This window comes from Muscardinus avellanarius (genome assembly GCF_963383645.1).
Source record: "Muscardinus avellanarius genome assembly, chromosome: 2".
Lineage (NCBI taxonomy): Eukaryota > Metazoa > Chordata > Mammalia > Rodentia > Gliridae > Muscardinus > Muscardinus avellanarius.
This window is the reverse complement of record NC_137787.1, coordinates 76,201,182-76,219,250: the sequence shown is the minus strand read 5'-3', so window position 1 is coordinate 76,219,250 and position 18,069 is coordinate 76,201,182. Positions and strand designations below refer to the sequence as shown.

Genomic DNA, 18,069 nt, shown 5'->3' with positions numbered 1-18,069 from the left:
ATTAATAAAAAATTCCTAATGGTATCTGATGGATCTTTAGCCATTATGAAATAGAATAAACTAACCCTGCATAGTGTTGCACACCAGTACTTGAGTGGCTGAAACAGGAGGATCACACCCTGCTTCAAAATAAAAAATAGAGCTGGGGAGTATAGCTTGGAGGTAGAACATCCCTGGGTTAAATCTCCAATACAAAAAAAAATAATAATAAGCTATTAAAAAAAGTATAAGAGAAAAAGTAATATTTTACTTAAAATGAGATATAAACTTATATACATATATACTATTCAGTAAATACTTATAATAAAATACATTCGTTAGCCACTTTTTTTGTTTGTAGTACAAGGAATTGACCCCAGAGGAATTCTACCTCTGAGCTATACCCCCCACCCTATTTTACTCTACCTGCCTGCCTGCCTGCCTGGCTTCCTTCCTTTCCTTCTTTCCTTCCTTACTGTCTTTCTTTACTTTTTTTGGTTCTAGGAATGGAACACAGGGGCATTCTACCTCTGAGTTCCACTCCCAGCCCTATTTTTTATTCTTTATTTTGAAACAGGGTTTCACTGAGTTGAAAAGGGCCTCAATAAGTAGCTGACACTGTTCGTGAACTGATCCTCCTGTCTCAGCCTCCCAAAAGCTGGGATTACAAGTATGTACCACCACACCAGGCTCCTTTTATTCCTTATTTTGAAACAGGGTTTCACTAAATTGCAAAGGGTCTTGCTAAAGTAGCTGAGGCTGGCCTGAACCTGTGATCCTCCTGACTCAGCCTCCCAAGTACTAGGATTACAGGTGTGTGCAATCATGCCCAGTTAGTCTACTTATTTTAAGTCAATCTTACAATCTTTGGCAGTCGCGATAAGCTATGAAAGGGATTCATGTTTACAATTTACTGCTCTAAGTTATGCTAAAATAATATGTGGTAGAGTTTAAAGTTTTATATGTATTTTTGTTTGGTGCCAGCATCATCATCTCATTTAATCCTCACATGTTGTAGTTATATTCCTTTACAATGGAAGAAATACAGACTTAGAAGTAATTACTCCAAAGTCATATTATTAAGTGGCAGGGCTCATATTTAATTCTAGGCTGCCTGAAACTAAACTCAAACTCATAGAACCCAGCTCTCTCTTCTCTAGTGTTTCTTCACTGTCGTCTTGCTGTAGACAGTGCTTGAATGAATCTTAGAGATAACCACATCAAATCAAGCCCCAGCCATTCACTTAGCAGCTGTTTACATACTGAAACAATGGATTCTGTTTCCCATTCAAAAATAACTGCTTATTCTTTAAAAATTATTTTTATTTATTTATTTATTTATTTGGGTGGTACTGGGGTTCCTGGAAGCCCTTCTACCTCCAGGCTACACTCCCAGACTTATTTTTACATTTTTATTTGGAAAAAGGGTCTCCTAAGCCAGCGCGCGTGGCTGGCTTCGAACCTGTGCGATCCTCCTGTCTCTGCCTCCCAAGTGCAGGGATTACAAGCGTGCGCCACCACGCCCAGCCTAAAAATTATTTTTAAAGAATAGTTCTTGACTACCACTTCCTTTCTGCTTTAATGTTATATCAATATGTAGATGTAGAGATTGGAGAGTAGATTATACACTTTAATCTTCTTTTTTTTTTTTTTTTTTTTTTGGTGATACAAGGGATGGAACCCAGGGGCCTTCTGTCTCTGGGCTACACTTCCAGACTTATTTTATATTTTATTTGGAAACAGGGTCTCACTAAGTTGCTGAGAGCCTCACTAAGTAGCTGAGGCTGACTTCAAACCTACGAGATCCTCCTGTCTCAGCCTCCCAAGTACTGGGATTACAAGCGTGCGCCACCATGCCCGGCTACACTTCAATTTAATGAGGCTGAATACCTTGTTATTTAATATTTTACATGTAAGGATTTTAAAAATTACTTCATTATTCAAACTTAATTTTGAAAACCTCAAAGGTGAGGGATATAGTAGATATAAGGCAACTCTGAATATGGTAAAATAAGATTCTTTTGTCTTTTTAAAATAGTTTTTAAGTAACCATAAAAACATTCAGAAACAAGGGCAAATCTTTTTCTATACAACTTGAATATGTGTGCATATAGAGCTGGGGATTTACTCTAGGGTCATTCTATTGCTGAGCAATACCCCAGCCCTATTTTTATTTTTTATTTTGAAACAGGGTCTCACTAAGTTGAATAGGGCTTCACTAAGTTGCTGAGGCTGGTCTCAAATCTGTGATCCTCTTGTCTCAGCTTCCAAAGTACTGGGATTATAGGCATGTGCCACTATGATTAACTCACTTTTTGAATGTTTTAGAACAACCAAATTTCCTTACTAAATTTGAAAGCTCAAGCCATTTAATTTAGTATACACTAATTTTAAAAGTCTGCTAACTGTCTAGGATGTCAACTTGTATTCAGAGTCTACCAAGACATTAAAATACTTAATACAAGTTCTCTGTTGGCAACCTTTCACACTCCCTGTTTTTCTTTTACTGTAGATTGAACCCAGGGGTACTCTACCACTGAGCTACATTCCAGCTCTTCTTTCTTTCTTCCTTTCCTTCTGAGACATGGTTTCAATGATATATATATATATATATATATATATATATATATATATATATATTTTTTTTTTTTTTTTTTTTGATGGTACTGGGGTTCCTGGCAACCATTCTACCTCCAGGCTACACTCCCCGACCTATTTTATATAGTTTTTAAATTTGGAAACAGGGTCCCTTAAGCTAGCGAGGCTACGCGATCCTCCCATCTCCGCTTCCCAAGCGCGGGGATTACAAACCTGCCCCACCACGTCTGACTGGTTTTGATAATTTACCTAGTCTGGCCTTAAACATGAAATCCTACTGTCTCTGCCAGGCTGGTAATCTTCTTCTTCTTCTTTTTTTTTTTTTTTTTTTTCTGGTGCTGGGGATTGAACCCAGAAGCATTCTACCTCCAAGCTATACCTCCCAGCCCAATATTTTAATCTTTATTTTGAAACAGGGTCTCACTAAGTTGCAGAAGGCCTCACTAAGTAGCTGAGGCTGGTCGCAAACCTGGATCCTCCTGTTTCAGCCTCCCAAGTACTGGGATTACAGGTGTGCACCACAATGCCTGGCTGGTAATCATTAAAAAAAAAACCTTGGAAGTAGAGTGGTAGAGTACTTGCTTAACATGTGAGGCTCTAGGTTCAATCCATAACATCACAAAACAAAACAAAAACATAACAAAAACATGGACACAGAAGACTTGACTTTAAATGAGGTAAGATTTTAACTAATGGAAGATGACTATGCTCTAAATAAAACAAAAAAACATTAATATTAAGTATATACTTTAAAAATCTAAATTAAAATCATGTACATTTACAAATAGATTCTTCGAATAAGGACCATGTTTTAAGTCAGTTCCAATGCACAAACATACCTGTTGTTTCATAATCTTTATCTGTTCTTTTTGCTTTCGTTTCTCCTCAGCAGCCATTATTGCTATGATAAGAAACCAAAACACAGATTATCATCAGATAAATAATAAAAAGACTCTTATTAATTCCCCCACACTTACTTTTCAAATTCATATCATCATTTAAATCACACACCTTGTTGTTTTTTAGCTTCTTTGGCAACGCGAGCCTGCTCCTGCTTCTGAAGTTTCCTTAAAAGCTTTATTTGTGCTGCTTGCCTGGCTATTTCTGAAAAACACAAAATTTCAAGAAATATTACTAACAACTTCATATAACTACTAAGCTAAAACTAAAAAAGTGGTATAGTATCATCATGAAGGATATGTTTTAAAAAATGCCTGAAGGTAGATGCCAAATAAAAAGAGTGGTGTAGTAGAAAATGTCATATTCATGTTCTCAGAAAGCGACAAAAGTATTTCATCAAACACAATCAAATAGAACTACATAAGATATTTCTCATAATCCTCATCAGAGGTTCATCTAAGTACATTTTTCCACATCTCAAATTACCACTTAGTAGGAAATAGCTGCTAATATGTAAGACTAGTAATTTAACAGTCTTAAAATAACAAAATACACAAAAAAGAGCAAGATCCTCCAATAAAAGACCCCCTGCCCTGCTGCCAAACTTGTATTTTAATTAGCTATGCTAATGGTTAAAATTTTTGAGTGAAATGATATTCTCAACTTGTGAGGGAGAATATAACTCCTAAAATAAAAAGAAAGCAAAATGTCAGTGAGTTTTAAGGACAAGGTACTTTCATGATTTATTAAGAATAAATGTATAAAGCTGAATGTAAAAAGCCAGTAATCAATGGCCCCAACTCTTCATTTCTCTCTCTATCCCCATCATTTGCAATGTGATGTTGCAGCAACTCCCATCAAGAGGTGGAAAGTTGATTCTGAATTCAGCAATGTTATCTTCTATGGTTAAGAGAATGTTAGCACCTGTAATAAGTATAGAGCTTGGAAATGTACTTGTACTCTTTCTATCTTGCTCTTGTGCTTTGCCTGTTATCATAGCAACATATTTGGGTTAGGCTGCTGGAAATTGAGACACATGGAACCAACTGACCCCACACATGTAAATGAGTCCAGCCAAGATGAGCAAAGCAGTTTAGCTAAACTCCAGCTGATTCCACAAGTGATTAATGCTTGGTGTTGTATGCTACTGAGGTTTGGTGGTTGTTATTATAATAATATTATCCAATATTATTATGGTGATATCTACAATGAATACAGAAATCATGTAGTGTCATTGCTTTTCTATGCTAGTAAACTTCATCTGAATGAATACTTCTTTTGGGAAGAGGGTAGGTGTACTGGAGACTAAACCCAGGAGCATTCACAATACCAGGTCTTTTTATTTTTTATTTTGAAAAAAGATTGTGGTAAACTGATGAGGTTGACCTTGAAGCTACAATTCTCCTGTCTCAGTCTCCCAAGTATTGGATTACAGGCATGCACAACTATGCCCAGTTTAGTCTGAATACTTTTAACTCTAAAAGTAGTATATTATATCAGCAAAAAAATCATTTGAGAAAGCATTTTACAGAAGACTTTATTTTGTACTTTGTAGCTGATAAGGAACATAAGGAATCTATTAACTATATTCATCAATAATAAATTTGCATAATTGTTCATACCTGAATAACTAAAGCCCTAGCACATTTCCACCCCTTATTTGATAAGGCACTATTGTCTTAAATGTTCATGAGCTTAATCTTAATTTAATCTTCACAACTTCTTTATAACACAAGCAACATTGTGTTATTGTGTCCAGCTTGCAAATAAAATACCTAATGCTCATAGAAGTAAAATAGCAAAGCCAGGATACAAACCTAGGTCTTTCTGAGTCCACAGTCTATATGCTACTACCTCTAAGAATCTTTAAGCAATATTTGAAGATCTTGAGGTTTTAGCCAAGAGCTTAACCCTATGTCTTTGTACTAAATGAAGCTAGTTACTAGGAATAATTTTCATTCATGAACATTTTATAAAAGGAGAGGGGATATAAAATGGTCCAATTTATCTAATAAGTTGGAAGTATAATGACATAAAACTGAAGCTTATGCTAAAAAACATCTCCCAATATTCTAATAATTTTCAATATTGAGGTATTATAGGCATTATCAAAAATCTCTGGTCACACAAAAAGATCTCTTGTATGCTAAATACTTTGGGGGGAAAAATCTTCTAAACTGGCCTCCAGAGCCAGCAACCTCTGATAAAAATGCCTGAAAAATACTATTCACAACTATAATAATGTCAGATAAATACTACTTTAGCATTTTTTTTTTTGGGTGGTGGTACTGGGCTATACTCCCAGACCCATTTTATATTTTATTTGGAAACAGGCTCTCACTAAGTTGCTGAGAGCCTCACTAAGTAGCTGAGGCTGGCTTCGAACCTGCGCGATCCTCCTGTCTCAGCCTCCCAAGAGCAGGGATTACAAGCACGCAGCACCATGCCCGGCCTACTTTAACATTTAAGAATTGAAAGTTTTTGCTAAATTCTGCTATAAAGGCAGAAGCCTTAAGATGTGAAGATGTGCTAAGTGATTAAGAAAATGTTTCCTAGGAAATGCAACATAAATATGGTCTTTTGTGTGTGTGTGTGTGTGTGGTACTGGGATTCCTGGAAGCCCTTCTACCTCCGGGATACACTCCCAGCCTATTTTATACTTTTTTATTTTTGGAAACAGAGTCTCTTATACCAGCATGGCTGGCTTTGAACCTGCGGGATCCTCCTGTCTCCGCCTCCCAGGCGCGGGGATTTCAATCCGGCGTGTTAAATATGGTCTTTTGCACCGTTAAATTCTTCTTTTAATAGAGATTTTACTGTGTGTGTGTGTGTGTGTGTGTATGTGTGTGTGTGTGTGTGTGTGTGCGCGCGCGCACGCGCGCGCGTGTTACTAGGGATTGAATCTATGGGCATTCTACCTTTGAGTTACACACTCAGTCCTATTTTTATGTTTTATTTTTATTTAAGTTGTGGAGGGCCTCCCTAAATTTCTAAGGCTGGCCATGAACCTGCAATCCTCTTATCTCAACCTCCTATGTTTGCAGATTATAGCTGTATACCACCATGCTCAGCTCCTGTCCTCATTCTGTCTCTGGCTCTTTCTGTCTCTCTCTTCTGGGGGTTAAACCAAGGGACACTCTATCTCTGAGCTACACCCCAGTCTTATTTTATTTTTTATTTTGAAACAAGATCTTGCTAAATTGCTGAGGCTTGACTCTAAACTTCAATCCTCCTATCTTAGCCTCCAAAGGACTGGGATTACAGGTGTGTGCCACCACACTCAGCTAAAACTTTAATTTCTAATAAATAAATTCTATAATAGATACAGATGCATTTTTGTGTGTGAGTATATCAGTCAATTTTAAGCCTCACACAAGTGCATAGTAATTTTCATTTTTGAACCCTTTGGGCAGAAAAACATGAAAAATTTCAAGTCATCTTTTCACTTAAGCAAGAAATATAAAATTTAATTAATCATTAAGGGTGATATTTTACGTTTCGAGCAGTTGAAAAAGAAAATGTAAAGATAAAAGGAAAAAAACCTAGAGATAACATGGAGTAAAGAGAATGAGTTAGAGACAAAGAAAAGTTCACCTAGGCGCCAAGATTAAGCTCCTTCTATATCATCTCATTTATTTGGGTATGGTTGCTGAATATGTAGTAATTAACATCTGAAATGTTAATTTGAAAAACATCTTTAATGGTTTAAAAATGTCTTATCTGTTTTACTTTCAAAGATAATTTTTGAAATAAAATTTCAAAGACTTATAGATCGCTTGCATATAACTCATTGCTTTAGTTTTAATATGAGTTTTAAAACATTTTAACATCTCTAAAATAAATATGTGCCTGACAATTGGCAGCACTTTTCCTAGAGGCATATAATAATGATGTGTTGTGCAGACTATATTATATCTCATGTTCTATGATATGAAGTAGACAGGAGCTGTTTCATATTTTAGAAAAATTAAGATAGTAACAGTATTGGTCCACTAAAAAGCAGGTTGATTTGTATAGACTGAAAGCCTCTATCATATTCAATCTTTGTCAGATTTTTATCTATATTCTGTTGGAAATTATATTTCTCATTTACAGTGTTTGAATATTCAAAACTTATACTTACCACACTGTTCTGAACCTTTCTTTAAATTAAGTACAGTTTTTTAGATTATTTGAGTCCTATTAAGATAATTCTAGAAACTTCTAGAATCCTCTCAGATAATCCTCCACAAACTGTTAGAAATAATCTTTTAGAAGTAAAGGGGAGAAGAATAAAGCGATTCATTTTTGCTTTCCTTTCTCCCCAAGAAAAAACATGTAAACTACACTCCCATATACTTGTAAATAAGGAAAATAATTATTTATTTACTGTTAAATATTTAATCTTTATGAATATGCTGAGAATGAGCACAATGTACAACAAGGTAAAAAGGATCATAACTTGCAAAGTACAGACCATTACAACAGGGGAGAACGATGTGATGGTCTAAACATAAGTTTGAAAACTGGAAGGAGGATAAAATATTCAGCAAAAGTAGAATGATTAGCTTCTATTTTGTTACAATAAAAATACAGTTAATTTTGCAAATTTAAAATTTCCTTTTCAATACTAATAATGATGCTTGTATTAGGGACAAAATATGAAGAGCTCATGTCTTAGCTATCAGTTAATTTCATTTTTTGTGTGTGGTACTGAGGATTGGACTCAGGAGCATTCTACCTCTCAGCTACACCCCTAGCCCATTTTGTTTTTGTTTAGAAATAGGATCTCACTAAGCTGCTTAGGGTCTGGCTAAACTTTTGAGACTGGATTCGAATCTGTGATCCTCCTGTGTCAGCCTCCCAAGTACTGGGATTACAGGAATGTGTTTCCACCCCAGGTACTATCATTTAATTTTTTGTTTGTTTGTTTGTGTATGTGGTACCAGGGATGAAACCCAGGGGCATTCTACCTCTGAGCTACATCCTCAGCCCAATTTTTTATTCTTTATTTTGAAACAGGGTCTCACTAAGTTGTGGAGGGCCTCATTAAGTAGCTGAGGCTAAAATAAATGAATGAATGAATAAATAAATAAATAAAGTAGTTGAGGCTGGCCATGAACCTGTGATCTTCTTTTCTAAGCCTTCCAAGTACTAGGATTATAAGCGTGCACCACCACACCTGGCTACAATATTAATTTTTAAAACTCATATATTTTTTGTTGTTAGCATTCATTAACAAGTTAGGAAAGCCGGGCGTGGTGGCACACGCTTGTAATCCCCGCGTTTGGGAGGCGGAGACAGGAGGATTGCTCAGGTTCGAAGCCAGCCTCGCTGGCTTAAGAGACCCTGTTTCCAAAAATAAAAAAGTCTGGGAGTGTAGCCCGGAGGTAGAAGGGCTTCCAGGAACCACAGTATCACCAAAAAAAAAAAAAAAAAAAAACCAAACAAGTTAAGAAAGATAAAATCTAACAAGAAACCAAATTAAGTACTGGTTATTTTAATGGTTACTTACAATTAATAAAAAAAGATTTAAAATATTGACTGACATATTACAACAGAAACAATCGTATAGAATATTAAGTTTTCTGTTAGGCTGTTTGTTAACTTACATACTATTGATATTACTGAACAAAGCAGGAATTGGTATAACCATTTTAAAGACAGTCTTTGCCCACTATCTACCAAAACAGAAAATATGTGTAGTATATGTGTGACACTTACTTGGAAATGTACTATATGCATTAATTACAATACTGTGATACCAAAGACTACTCATTAAAAAGAGACTGGTGAAGTAAGGTGGAGTGAAATGTGGCATCACTTACTAATCAGCAATTAAACTGTTGAGATTGATTCATAAGTGCAAATGCAGAAAAGTATTCAAGATAAAGTGGAAAAAAAGCAAGCTCAATAGTATGCACATTCTATGTCCATTTATTTTGGAAACCAATAAGAATATATATGTGTCTGAATATGTGTGCAGGTGTGTACACAATTGTGGAGAAATTAACAAAACCTATTAATGATTCCACTGAGGGGGGAGAAAGAGTGCCTTTCATTTTAAAGCATTTTGTTTCATAAGCTTTTTTAAAATGTTTGTTTTAAAAAATAAAAACGAAGCAGCATCAAAGCAGTCAATATTATGATAGTGTTTCGATTAAATAGAAATAACTATTTCAAGGCATTTCCTCTAGATTTTGGTGTTAAGCTACGGTGATTGTAAAAGATGCAGTAAAATTCTGTTAGTCTTGTAAGTATATTGTTATTATTAAACTTTTCTTTTTTTGCTATTGGAGACTGAACACCGAGGCATTCTATTTCCATACTATACCCTTTTTTGTTTTTATTTTTTGAAACAGGGTCTCACTAGGTTACTGAGAGTCTTGCTAAATTGCTGAAGCTGTCCTTAAACCTATGATCCTCCTGTCCCCACCTCCCAAGTACTGGGATTAAAGGAGTGCGCCACCATGTCCAGCTCTTATATCTTTATTTTAAATTGTCATATATTATGCACCAATAAAAACATAAAAATATTGTCATATATCTTTAGATATATGCTTATAAATATGTCATCTATACACATTGATATGTTCAGACAATCCTTAGGAAGCTTTACATTTTAACTAGTGACTCAAACTCCACAGCAGAATGATTTTATTTTACTCAGCCTTCTCTGTGCTACACATAGCATGACTTCATGTTGCTAATTATGTATAATTTTGAGAAACAAATATTATGCATAATTGACACAAAAGCATTTGAGGTTATTATGAGAACTTTGAGCTTAATAAAGGATACCTTCTGGTGATCTTAAAATGTATTTTAAAATAAATCTATTAAGTCAATATTTTGAAAATATATAATATATCCAGATGACAGGAGAACCCAAACTAAAATACTGGGGTTACTTACCAGTAATTGGAGTTCTCTGATTGAAAATTTACTCCACAGATCCACATATTTGGGAGTTATTCCAATGTACCACCTCAAGGAATCGGGAGCTGTTAAAAGGAGAATTTCCAGAAGGTTGGCACGACCTTAAGGCATGTGCCAAGTGCTGGTTGATTCCCTTTCTGTGCAAGCCTTAATAGCTTAACTCCTGCCTTTGTAATTCTAAACACACAGGTAGCATGTGTGTATAAGTATGGCTTTTAAAATTACCTAATCAAAGAACTCCAGTTACCAGTGGGACTCCTTATTTTCTCATTTTATTCTAACACAAATATCTACTTTTTAGAAATTGAGAGCTGTGTCAATCATTCCTAAGCCAAAATATAAGAAATGTGTTTAGTGCGTGGTCGAGTATGATTAGCACAGTGTTAGCTACATGGTGGTTAGGCACAGTATGTTTCTTACCTTGAGCTTGCAGTTTCCTTAGTAATTTGGCATCTGTGTTATCTAGAAATTCACCACTGCCAACATTTGGAGGTCGACCCTTCCGACGTTTCATCCTGGATTCCTCTCTTGCTCGCTGTCTCTCTGGATTTGGTGGTCTTCCTCTACGACTTTCCATTGCCCTGATACGAGGAATGACATCCTCTTCTTTCAAAAGACACCACTGCATTCCCTTTTAATTAACATTTATAGAAATAATATATTACAAAGACAATAAAAGTGAAGGGGAGATCAGTATGTCAGAAAATTCTAGGTAAATATTTTTGAAACTTTAGAGATTTTCTTTTCTTTTTTCTTTTTTATATTTTTTCTCTTTTTTAATTGGTGCACTGTAGACCTACATCTTAATGGGGTATAAGATGGTAGAGGCTTACACACACACATCACTCATTTAGCCCTTTTCCAATTCCAACCCCTTTCCCTCCTCCTCCCTCCTTCTCATGTAGAGACTTTATTTTTAAAATAAATTTATATTGCTCATGGCCTATGACATACTTTTATATCCTCAAATGACAAATTTTAATTAAAAGTATACGGAGATTTATGTCTGTATCTATCATACAGAGATATACCTTTATTTCTTCTTCTTTTTTATGGTACTGCAGATCAAACCCAGAGCTTTGCACATGCTAACTAAACAGCTCTACCACTGAGCTACACCTTTAACTCTTTTTTAGTTTATTTTGAGACAGGCTCTCACTAAGTTGCTGAGGCTAGCCTCCAATTTATGATCCTCAGGCCTCAGCCTCCTGAGAAGCTAGGACTATACAACCATGCCTGGCTTAGAGATTCTTGTATCTTAATCATTTCCTAATTATAATGACCATAAAGTTGGAAAATATTTGGAAATACTGCTTGTTTGTTAACCACCTATGGATTGTTTGTGTAGGTTATCAGTTTGACCGATATATTAGGCTACTCCAATAACACATGAATATTTCTCTTGATAGGGATATTATAGCTAATAAATGAAACCAAAAGAGTTAGAGTATCAGCATTTTGAGTACTTAATGAATTAATGAATTCAAGCATTGAATTTGAATGGACTTTCTAATATCAAAAACAGACACAATCAGACCAATGTTCATTTTCTAATGGTGGCTCACACTCTCACATGTAAAGTAATATTGCCTGTCCCAAATCAAACTTGGATTTAATCAAGCCTCTAGATTTAATTACTATAACCTTAAAGGAAAAGTAAGGTTAGAGATATATGTCAATCTAACTGTACAGCAAAATCTAGTCCATAGGTAATTTCACAGAGGCCTAGTATCTTCAAAAACTAAATTATGAGGCGTAAAAAAAAAACTGTTGGAAGATTAGATTAGTCTTAAAATATGTATTAAACAATCCTAATTTTTGTACCTTACTTGGATACTGATTCACATATATGATTAATGACTAATATTTGATATCAAGGACTTATTTATACTTAATGACAAGGATATGAGAAATAAGTCATTAGACAATTTTGTCATTGTGCAAACATCATAGAGGCACTGACACAGACTAGATGGTATAGCTAATTTACACCTAGGCTACATGATACATATATGGTACAGGCTGTTGATCTTAAGGACATGACAAAGAAATAGCATGAGATTAAATCAAGAACAAGAGAAAATGCTGCAGTGAAGGGTGCGGTAAATGTGAGTTGTATGAGGCTGTCAGTGACACAAAGGACACTGTTTTATAGTAAATTTCTTTTGCTAGTAAGTGACAGAGTACTCTACACAATGAAAATAGACTATAGTAAACAGTTACCAGTAGTATAGGCATATATTACTTTATCAAGTACTTAGCATACTTATATGTGCTATACTTTCATATGACTGGAAGTGCAAGTTTGTTTACAACAGAATCACCACAAACCCATGAGGAGTGAAGCATTCTGCTTTAATGTTATGATGGCTACAATGCAACTAGGTGATAGGAATTTTTCAGCTCCATTATAATCTATGTTATTGCTGCTAGTTAGGTGGTCAATCGTTGGTCAGAGCCTTGTTATTTGGCATATTACTATATTTTAAGATATGATAATAATATGTGGTTATATAGAAAATAAAAGTCCTTATCTTTTACCAAAGATATAAATTAAAACATTTACTGATGAAATAAGATTTGCTTCACACAAAAGACCCTGAAAATTATTCTTAAATGAAAAAAAGCAATATGGGAGGCATTTTAATACCTCGATTCAAAATTCCCTATAGAGGCCGGGCGTGGTGGCGCACGCTTGTAATCCCCGCGCTTGGGAGGCAGACACAGGAGGATCGCGCAGGTTCGAAGCCAGCTGCGCGCGCTGGCTTAGGAGACCCTGTTTCCAAATAAAAATGTAAAAATAGGTCTGTGAGTGTAGCCTGGAGGTAGAAGGGCTTCCAGGAACCCCAGTACCACCAAAAAAAAAAAAAAATTCCCTATAGAGCCACAGGTTTTTTTTTTTTTTATGCATGGTATTGACATAAAACAGACATGTAGACCAATGAAATAGAATAGAGAACCCAAAAATAAAAACAATGTTTTATAGGCATCACATTCTAAGCAAAGATGCCAAAAACATATTTGGTGACAAGACAGCCTCTTTAACAAATAGTTCACATAAATTAGACTGGGACTACACCACTCTCTTTCATCCTACACAAAAACCAACATAAAATGGACTAAAGACTTTAAAACCTCACACCTTGAAACTACTAGAAGAAAACATAGGAGAAATAAAAGAATTGCAAAATGAGATTGCATCAAATTAAAAAGCTTCTATCAGCCGAGCATGGTGGTGCACCCTTGTAATCCCAGCATTTGGGAGGCTGAGACCAGAGGATCGTGGTTCGAGGACAGCCTCAGCTACTTAGTGAGGCCCTCTGCAACTCAGTGAGACTCGGTTTCAAAATAAAGAATAAAAAACAGGGCAGGGGGTGTAGCTCAGAGGTCCAATGCCACTGGGTTTCATACCCAGACCCGCAAAAATAAATAAATGAATAAATAAGTAAAATAAAAATAAAAAGCTTCTATACACCAAAGAAAATAATCAATAGAGTGAAGACACAACATACAAAATGGGAAAAATGTTTGTCAGCTATTCATCTGACAGAGGATTAATAACCAGTATGTAATGAACTCAAAACAGTAAACAACAAAAGACTAAGTGATTGAAACAATAAATGGGCAACTATTTGAACACTTTTCAAAAAAAGTAGCACAAATAGCCAATAAATACATGGAAAAATACATGAAAAAATACTCAACATCTTTAGCCATTAGGGAAATATAAATCAAAACTTCACTAAAGCCGGGCGTGGTGGCGCATGTTTGTAATCCCCAGCATTTTGGAGGCTGAGACAGGAGGATCGCAGTTTGAGGACAACCTCAGCTACTTAGTGAGGCTCTCCACAACTTAGTGAGACCCTGTTTCAAAATAAAGAATAAAAAATAGGGCAGGGGGTGTAGCTCAGAGGTTGAATGGCCCTGGGTTCCATCTCCAGACCTGTGGTGGGGGGTGGTGGGGGTGGGAACAACTTCACTGAGATTTCATCTCATACCAGTCAGATGACTATTATAAAAAAACAAAACAAAACAAAAGAATAACAAATGCTCAAGAAGATGTGAAGAGAAAGGAACTCCTAGTAACTGCTGGTTGAAATGTTAATTACTACAACCATTATAGAAAACAGCATGAAAATAGCATGGGAAGGAGGAATAGGGAGGGACTGGGGTGGGAATTGCATAAGGGTTAATTGGGTGATGTGTACATGTATGTCTCCACCATCTTTTATTCCATTAAGATGTATGACTACAATGCACCAATAAAAATATGTAAAATGGTGAAAAAAAGAAAACAGTATGGAAGTTCTTCAAAAAACCAAAATATATCTACCATTTGATTCAGCAATCTACTTCTGAGTATGTACTTGAAGGAAATTAAGTCTGCACATGAAAGAGATGCCTCCATACTCAAGTTTACTGCAGCGCTATTCAATCAGCCATGACACCAATCTGCTTAGGTGCCCATCAACAGATAAATAAATTAAAAATATGCTATATAGCCAGGCATGGTGGCGCACGGTTATAATCCCTGTGCTTGGGAGGCAGAGACAGGAGGATCGTGCAGATTCAAAGCCAGCCTCTCTGGCTTAAGAGACCCTGTTTCCAAATAAAAATAATATAAAATAGGTCTGGGAGTGTAGCCCGGAGGTACAAGGGCTTCCAGAAACCCCAGTACCACCAAAATATATATATATGTATATGTATGTATATATATGCTAAATATACACAGTACAGTATTATTCTGCCATAAAGAAGAATGAAATAATATCATTTGCTGAAACATGGATAGAACTGGAGGTTATCATGTTAAGTGAAATTAGCTAGACACAAAAAGGTGTTACATGTTTTTGCTCAGATGTGGAAACTAAATAAAAATAACAGCACCAAAATAACAGAAAATAAAAGACAGACTCATAAGGAAATGGAAGAGGCTGAGGTGAGGGAGAGGATAAGAGAGGGTAGTATGGTGGGTGGATACAATCAAAACACAATATGTGCATGTATGAAAAGCTCTCAGTGAAACATCACTTTTATAATTAATATGAATAATAATTATAAATATAAAAAATAAATGAATACTGAAAAAAGGAATTTGTTTCAACAAATTGTGAAAGTTGGAGTATATGCAAAATAATATTGGTCATAATGATCATTACTAAAGCTGCTGTTGAGTACATGGTGTATATTATTCTATCTACTTTTGTAGATATTTGAGATTTCCCCTTACAATCCTCCTGATAGAGCACACACATCAGTAAAATGCTACTGTACTGTAACAATAATCCTGCTTAGTGAAGAAATAACCAGAATCTTGTTTTGATGCATCCTGCATATGTCAATCAAAACAAATATATTTTATTACCTTTTTAATAATTATCTTTCATGGATTATTATAATCCAGAATAATGTATGTAGATATAGAAAGTATACTTTTTACATATAAGAGTCTTATTATAGTATTATTATTGTTTTTGGTACTGGAGATTGAGCCCATTGATATTCTACCTCTAAGCTATACTCCCAGCCCTTTTTAAAATTTGAAATAAGATCTTGCTAGGTTTCTGAGGGTCTCACTAAATTGCTGAGACTGGCCTTGAGCCTGTCTCAGTCTCCCAAGTACTGGGATTACACGTGTGCACCATAATGCCAGCTTGTCTTACTATTTCTTACTTTAAGAGTTAATTCCTTTAGTGTGAGCATTAAAGACATTTTAAAACGTGCTTTTCTCTTAAAAGAACCTTAAAGTAGAAGTTTTTCATGAATCATTCGGAGAAATTTTGCAACTAAATAGGATAAAAAGGTTTTGAGTTATATTTTGAAATATGATTCCTCCCCTGAGGCAAGGAATCTATAAGAAGCTTTGTTAACTGGGTACAAAAAATCCAAATACTATTAATTGCTACCATAATAGAAAAGAGCCACAAACCCATATTCCAGGTAATGTGCATTGTTTCAAACTATTTGAATACATTACTTTTAAAAGCAACATTTGTGACAAGAAACAGACTAATAAAAGGATAAGTAAACAAATCTGCAATTCTGCATTCAGTTTTAAAGTATCTATTAATAAGAAAATTAATTGCTGACCAAAATTTAAAGTTTTTTTTCAAAATTTCTTTTCTTATCCAAATATAATTTTCTCATAGTTATGGTTTTATTTATCTAAAAAAATAAACCTGTAGCAAAAAAGGAATATATTTTGTGCCCAAAACTTACCAGGCAAATATAACGACATTATCACTTACATTTTTACCCTTCATGTTTAGGAGTTAAATAAATGCTTTCTAAGGGGATTGCACATATTAGGTTATATATGACATCTTTCAACTCCTGGATTTCAAAATAATGACAAAACCTCCATTTTCATTCATGTTCCTTCAAATGGCATTATTTCATTTTTCTGTATAGCAGAATACTATTCCACTGTGTATATATACCATATTTTTATACTTTTATTGGTCATTATAGTTTCACATCATTTGTAGTTCACAGTGATAGTAACATACATGCACACACCGCTTAGAAAACTTACATCATCTAAAGGTGAGCTGGAGAATCCCTTCCCCTAAAGGAACAGCATTTTTAAGAAAACCCACAGGCTAAAGACTATGTATTGTAATGGAGATGTTTCAAAGAACAGTAGTGAAGGCCGGGCGTGGTGGTGCACACTTGTAATCCCACCTCTTGGGAGGCTGAGACAAGAGGATTACACAGGTTCAAAGCCAGACTCAGCTACTTAGTGAGGCTCTCAGCAACTTAGTGAGACCCTGTTTCCAAATAAAGTATAAAATAAAGGTCTGGGAGTATAGCCCGGAGCCCCTGGGTTCCACCCCCAGTAACACACACACACACACACACGAGTAGTTGTGAACTGGAAAAAAGAGGGGTTAGGACAAGAAGTTGTCTAAATCACCCATATAAAAAATTTGAGGGTTTGGATTAGGGCATGGGAATTAGACCTGGATAGAGGGTGAACACATTTTGTGTTTTGTTTTGGAAGATTGGATATGAAGAAAGAAAGCCTGAATATAGACAAGAAAAGTGTTAAAATCCACAGTAACCTCTAAATAATATGATAAAAGTGAAATTGTGACATTTTCTTCCTGCACAAAGTTTCAGGATGGGGAAATATTTTGGGAAATTGGCAAATAAATCAGTTTTCTCAACTTTTTATGACTTAAGCAAGCAGAGCATTAAAGAAAATATTAATTTTGAATGAATTATTTAAATGTTTTCTGTATTCATACAGTTAAGAGAAGAGTTATTATGAAACTTAATTTCAAAATGACCTTCCTAATTCACCATTTATATTTATCTTCATTAATGACACCCCAAAGTATAGTTGTAACATTTCCTGCACAACTGGTCTGTTTTTACCTTTCTTGTGAACACTGAATTGCCTAACTGGGTTTTCCACATTCAACTGAAAGCTAGAGTCAATTTGTGGTTTAGCAGCAAGATGTTTAGGTCTGCATGGGCTGTGTTCTCAAGTCTCATTTCTGCTTCAATTTTATATCCTAGGTTGTCTTTTACTTTTGTTGCTCCCATTCTGTTTGATTGTATATACCTGTAAGCCAATACTTCGAAGGGAATACTATCTATAATATACGTGTAGTAAATTTATCCACTGAAAGTTAATTTGGTGAGTGATCTGTTTGCAGTTATTGATAA

At 35.2% G+C, this 18,069-nt stretch overlaps 1 protein-coding gene across 4 annotated transcripts in view; it reads right to left on the bottom strand.

The window, feature by feature from the left end:
* Window positions 1-18,069, bottom strand: part of BAZ2B (bromodomain adjacent to zinc finger domain 2B) — a gene marked incomplete at both ends in the record, with an annotated part of 142,422 nt that overhangs the window by 54,922 nt on the left and 69,431 nt on the right. For all 4 annotated transcript variants that reach the window (XM_080719844.1, XM_080719846.1, XM_080719847.1 and 1 more), the window contains 3 exons: window positions 3,417-3,478; window positions 3,589-3,681; window positions 10,816-11,026. In XM_080719844.1, coding sequence (XP_080575970.1) covers window positions 3,417-3,478; window positions 3,589-3,681; window positions 10,816-11,026 — 366 coding nt within the window. The remainder of the gene's footprint in view (window positions 1-3,416; window positions 3,479-3,588; window positions 3,682-10,815; window positions 11,027-18,069) is intronic.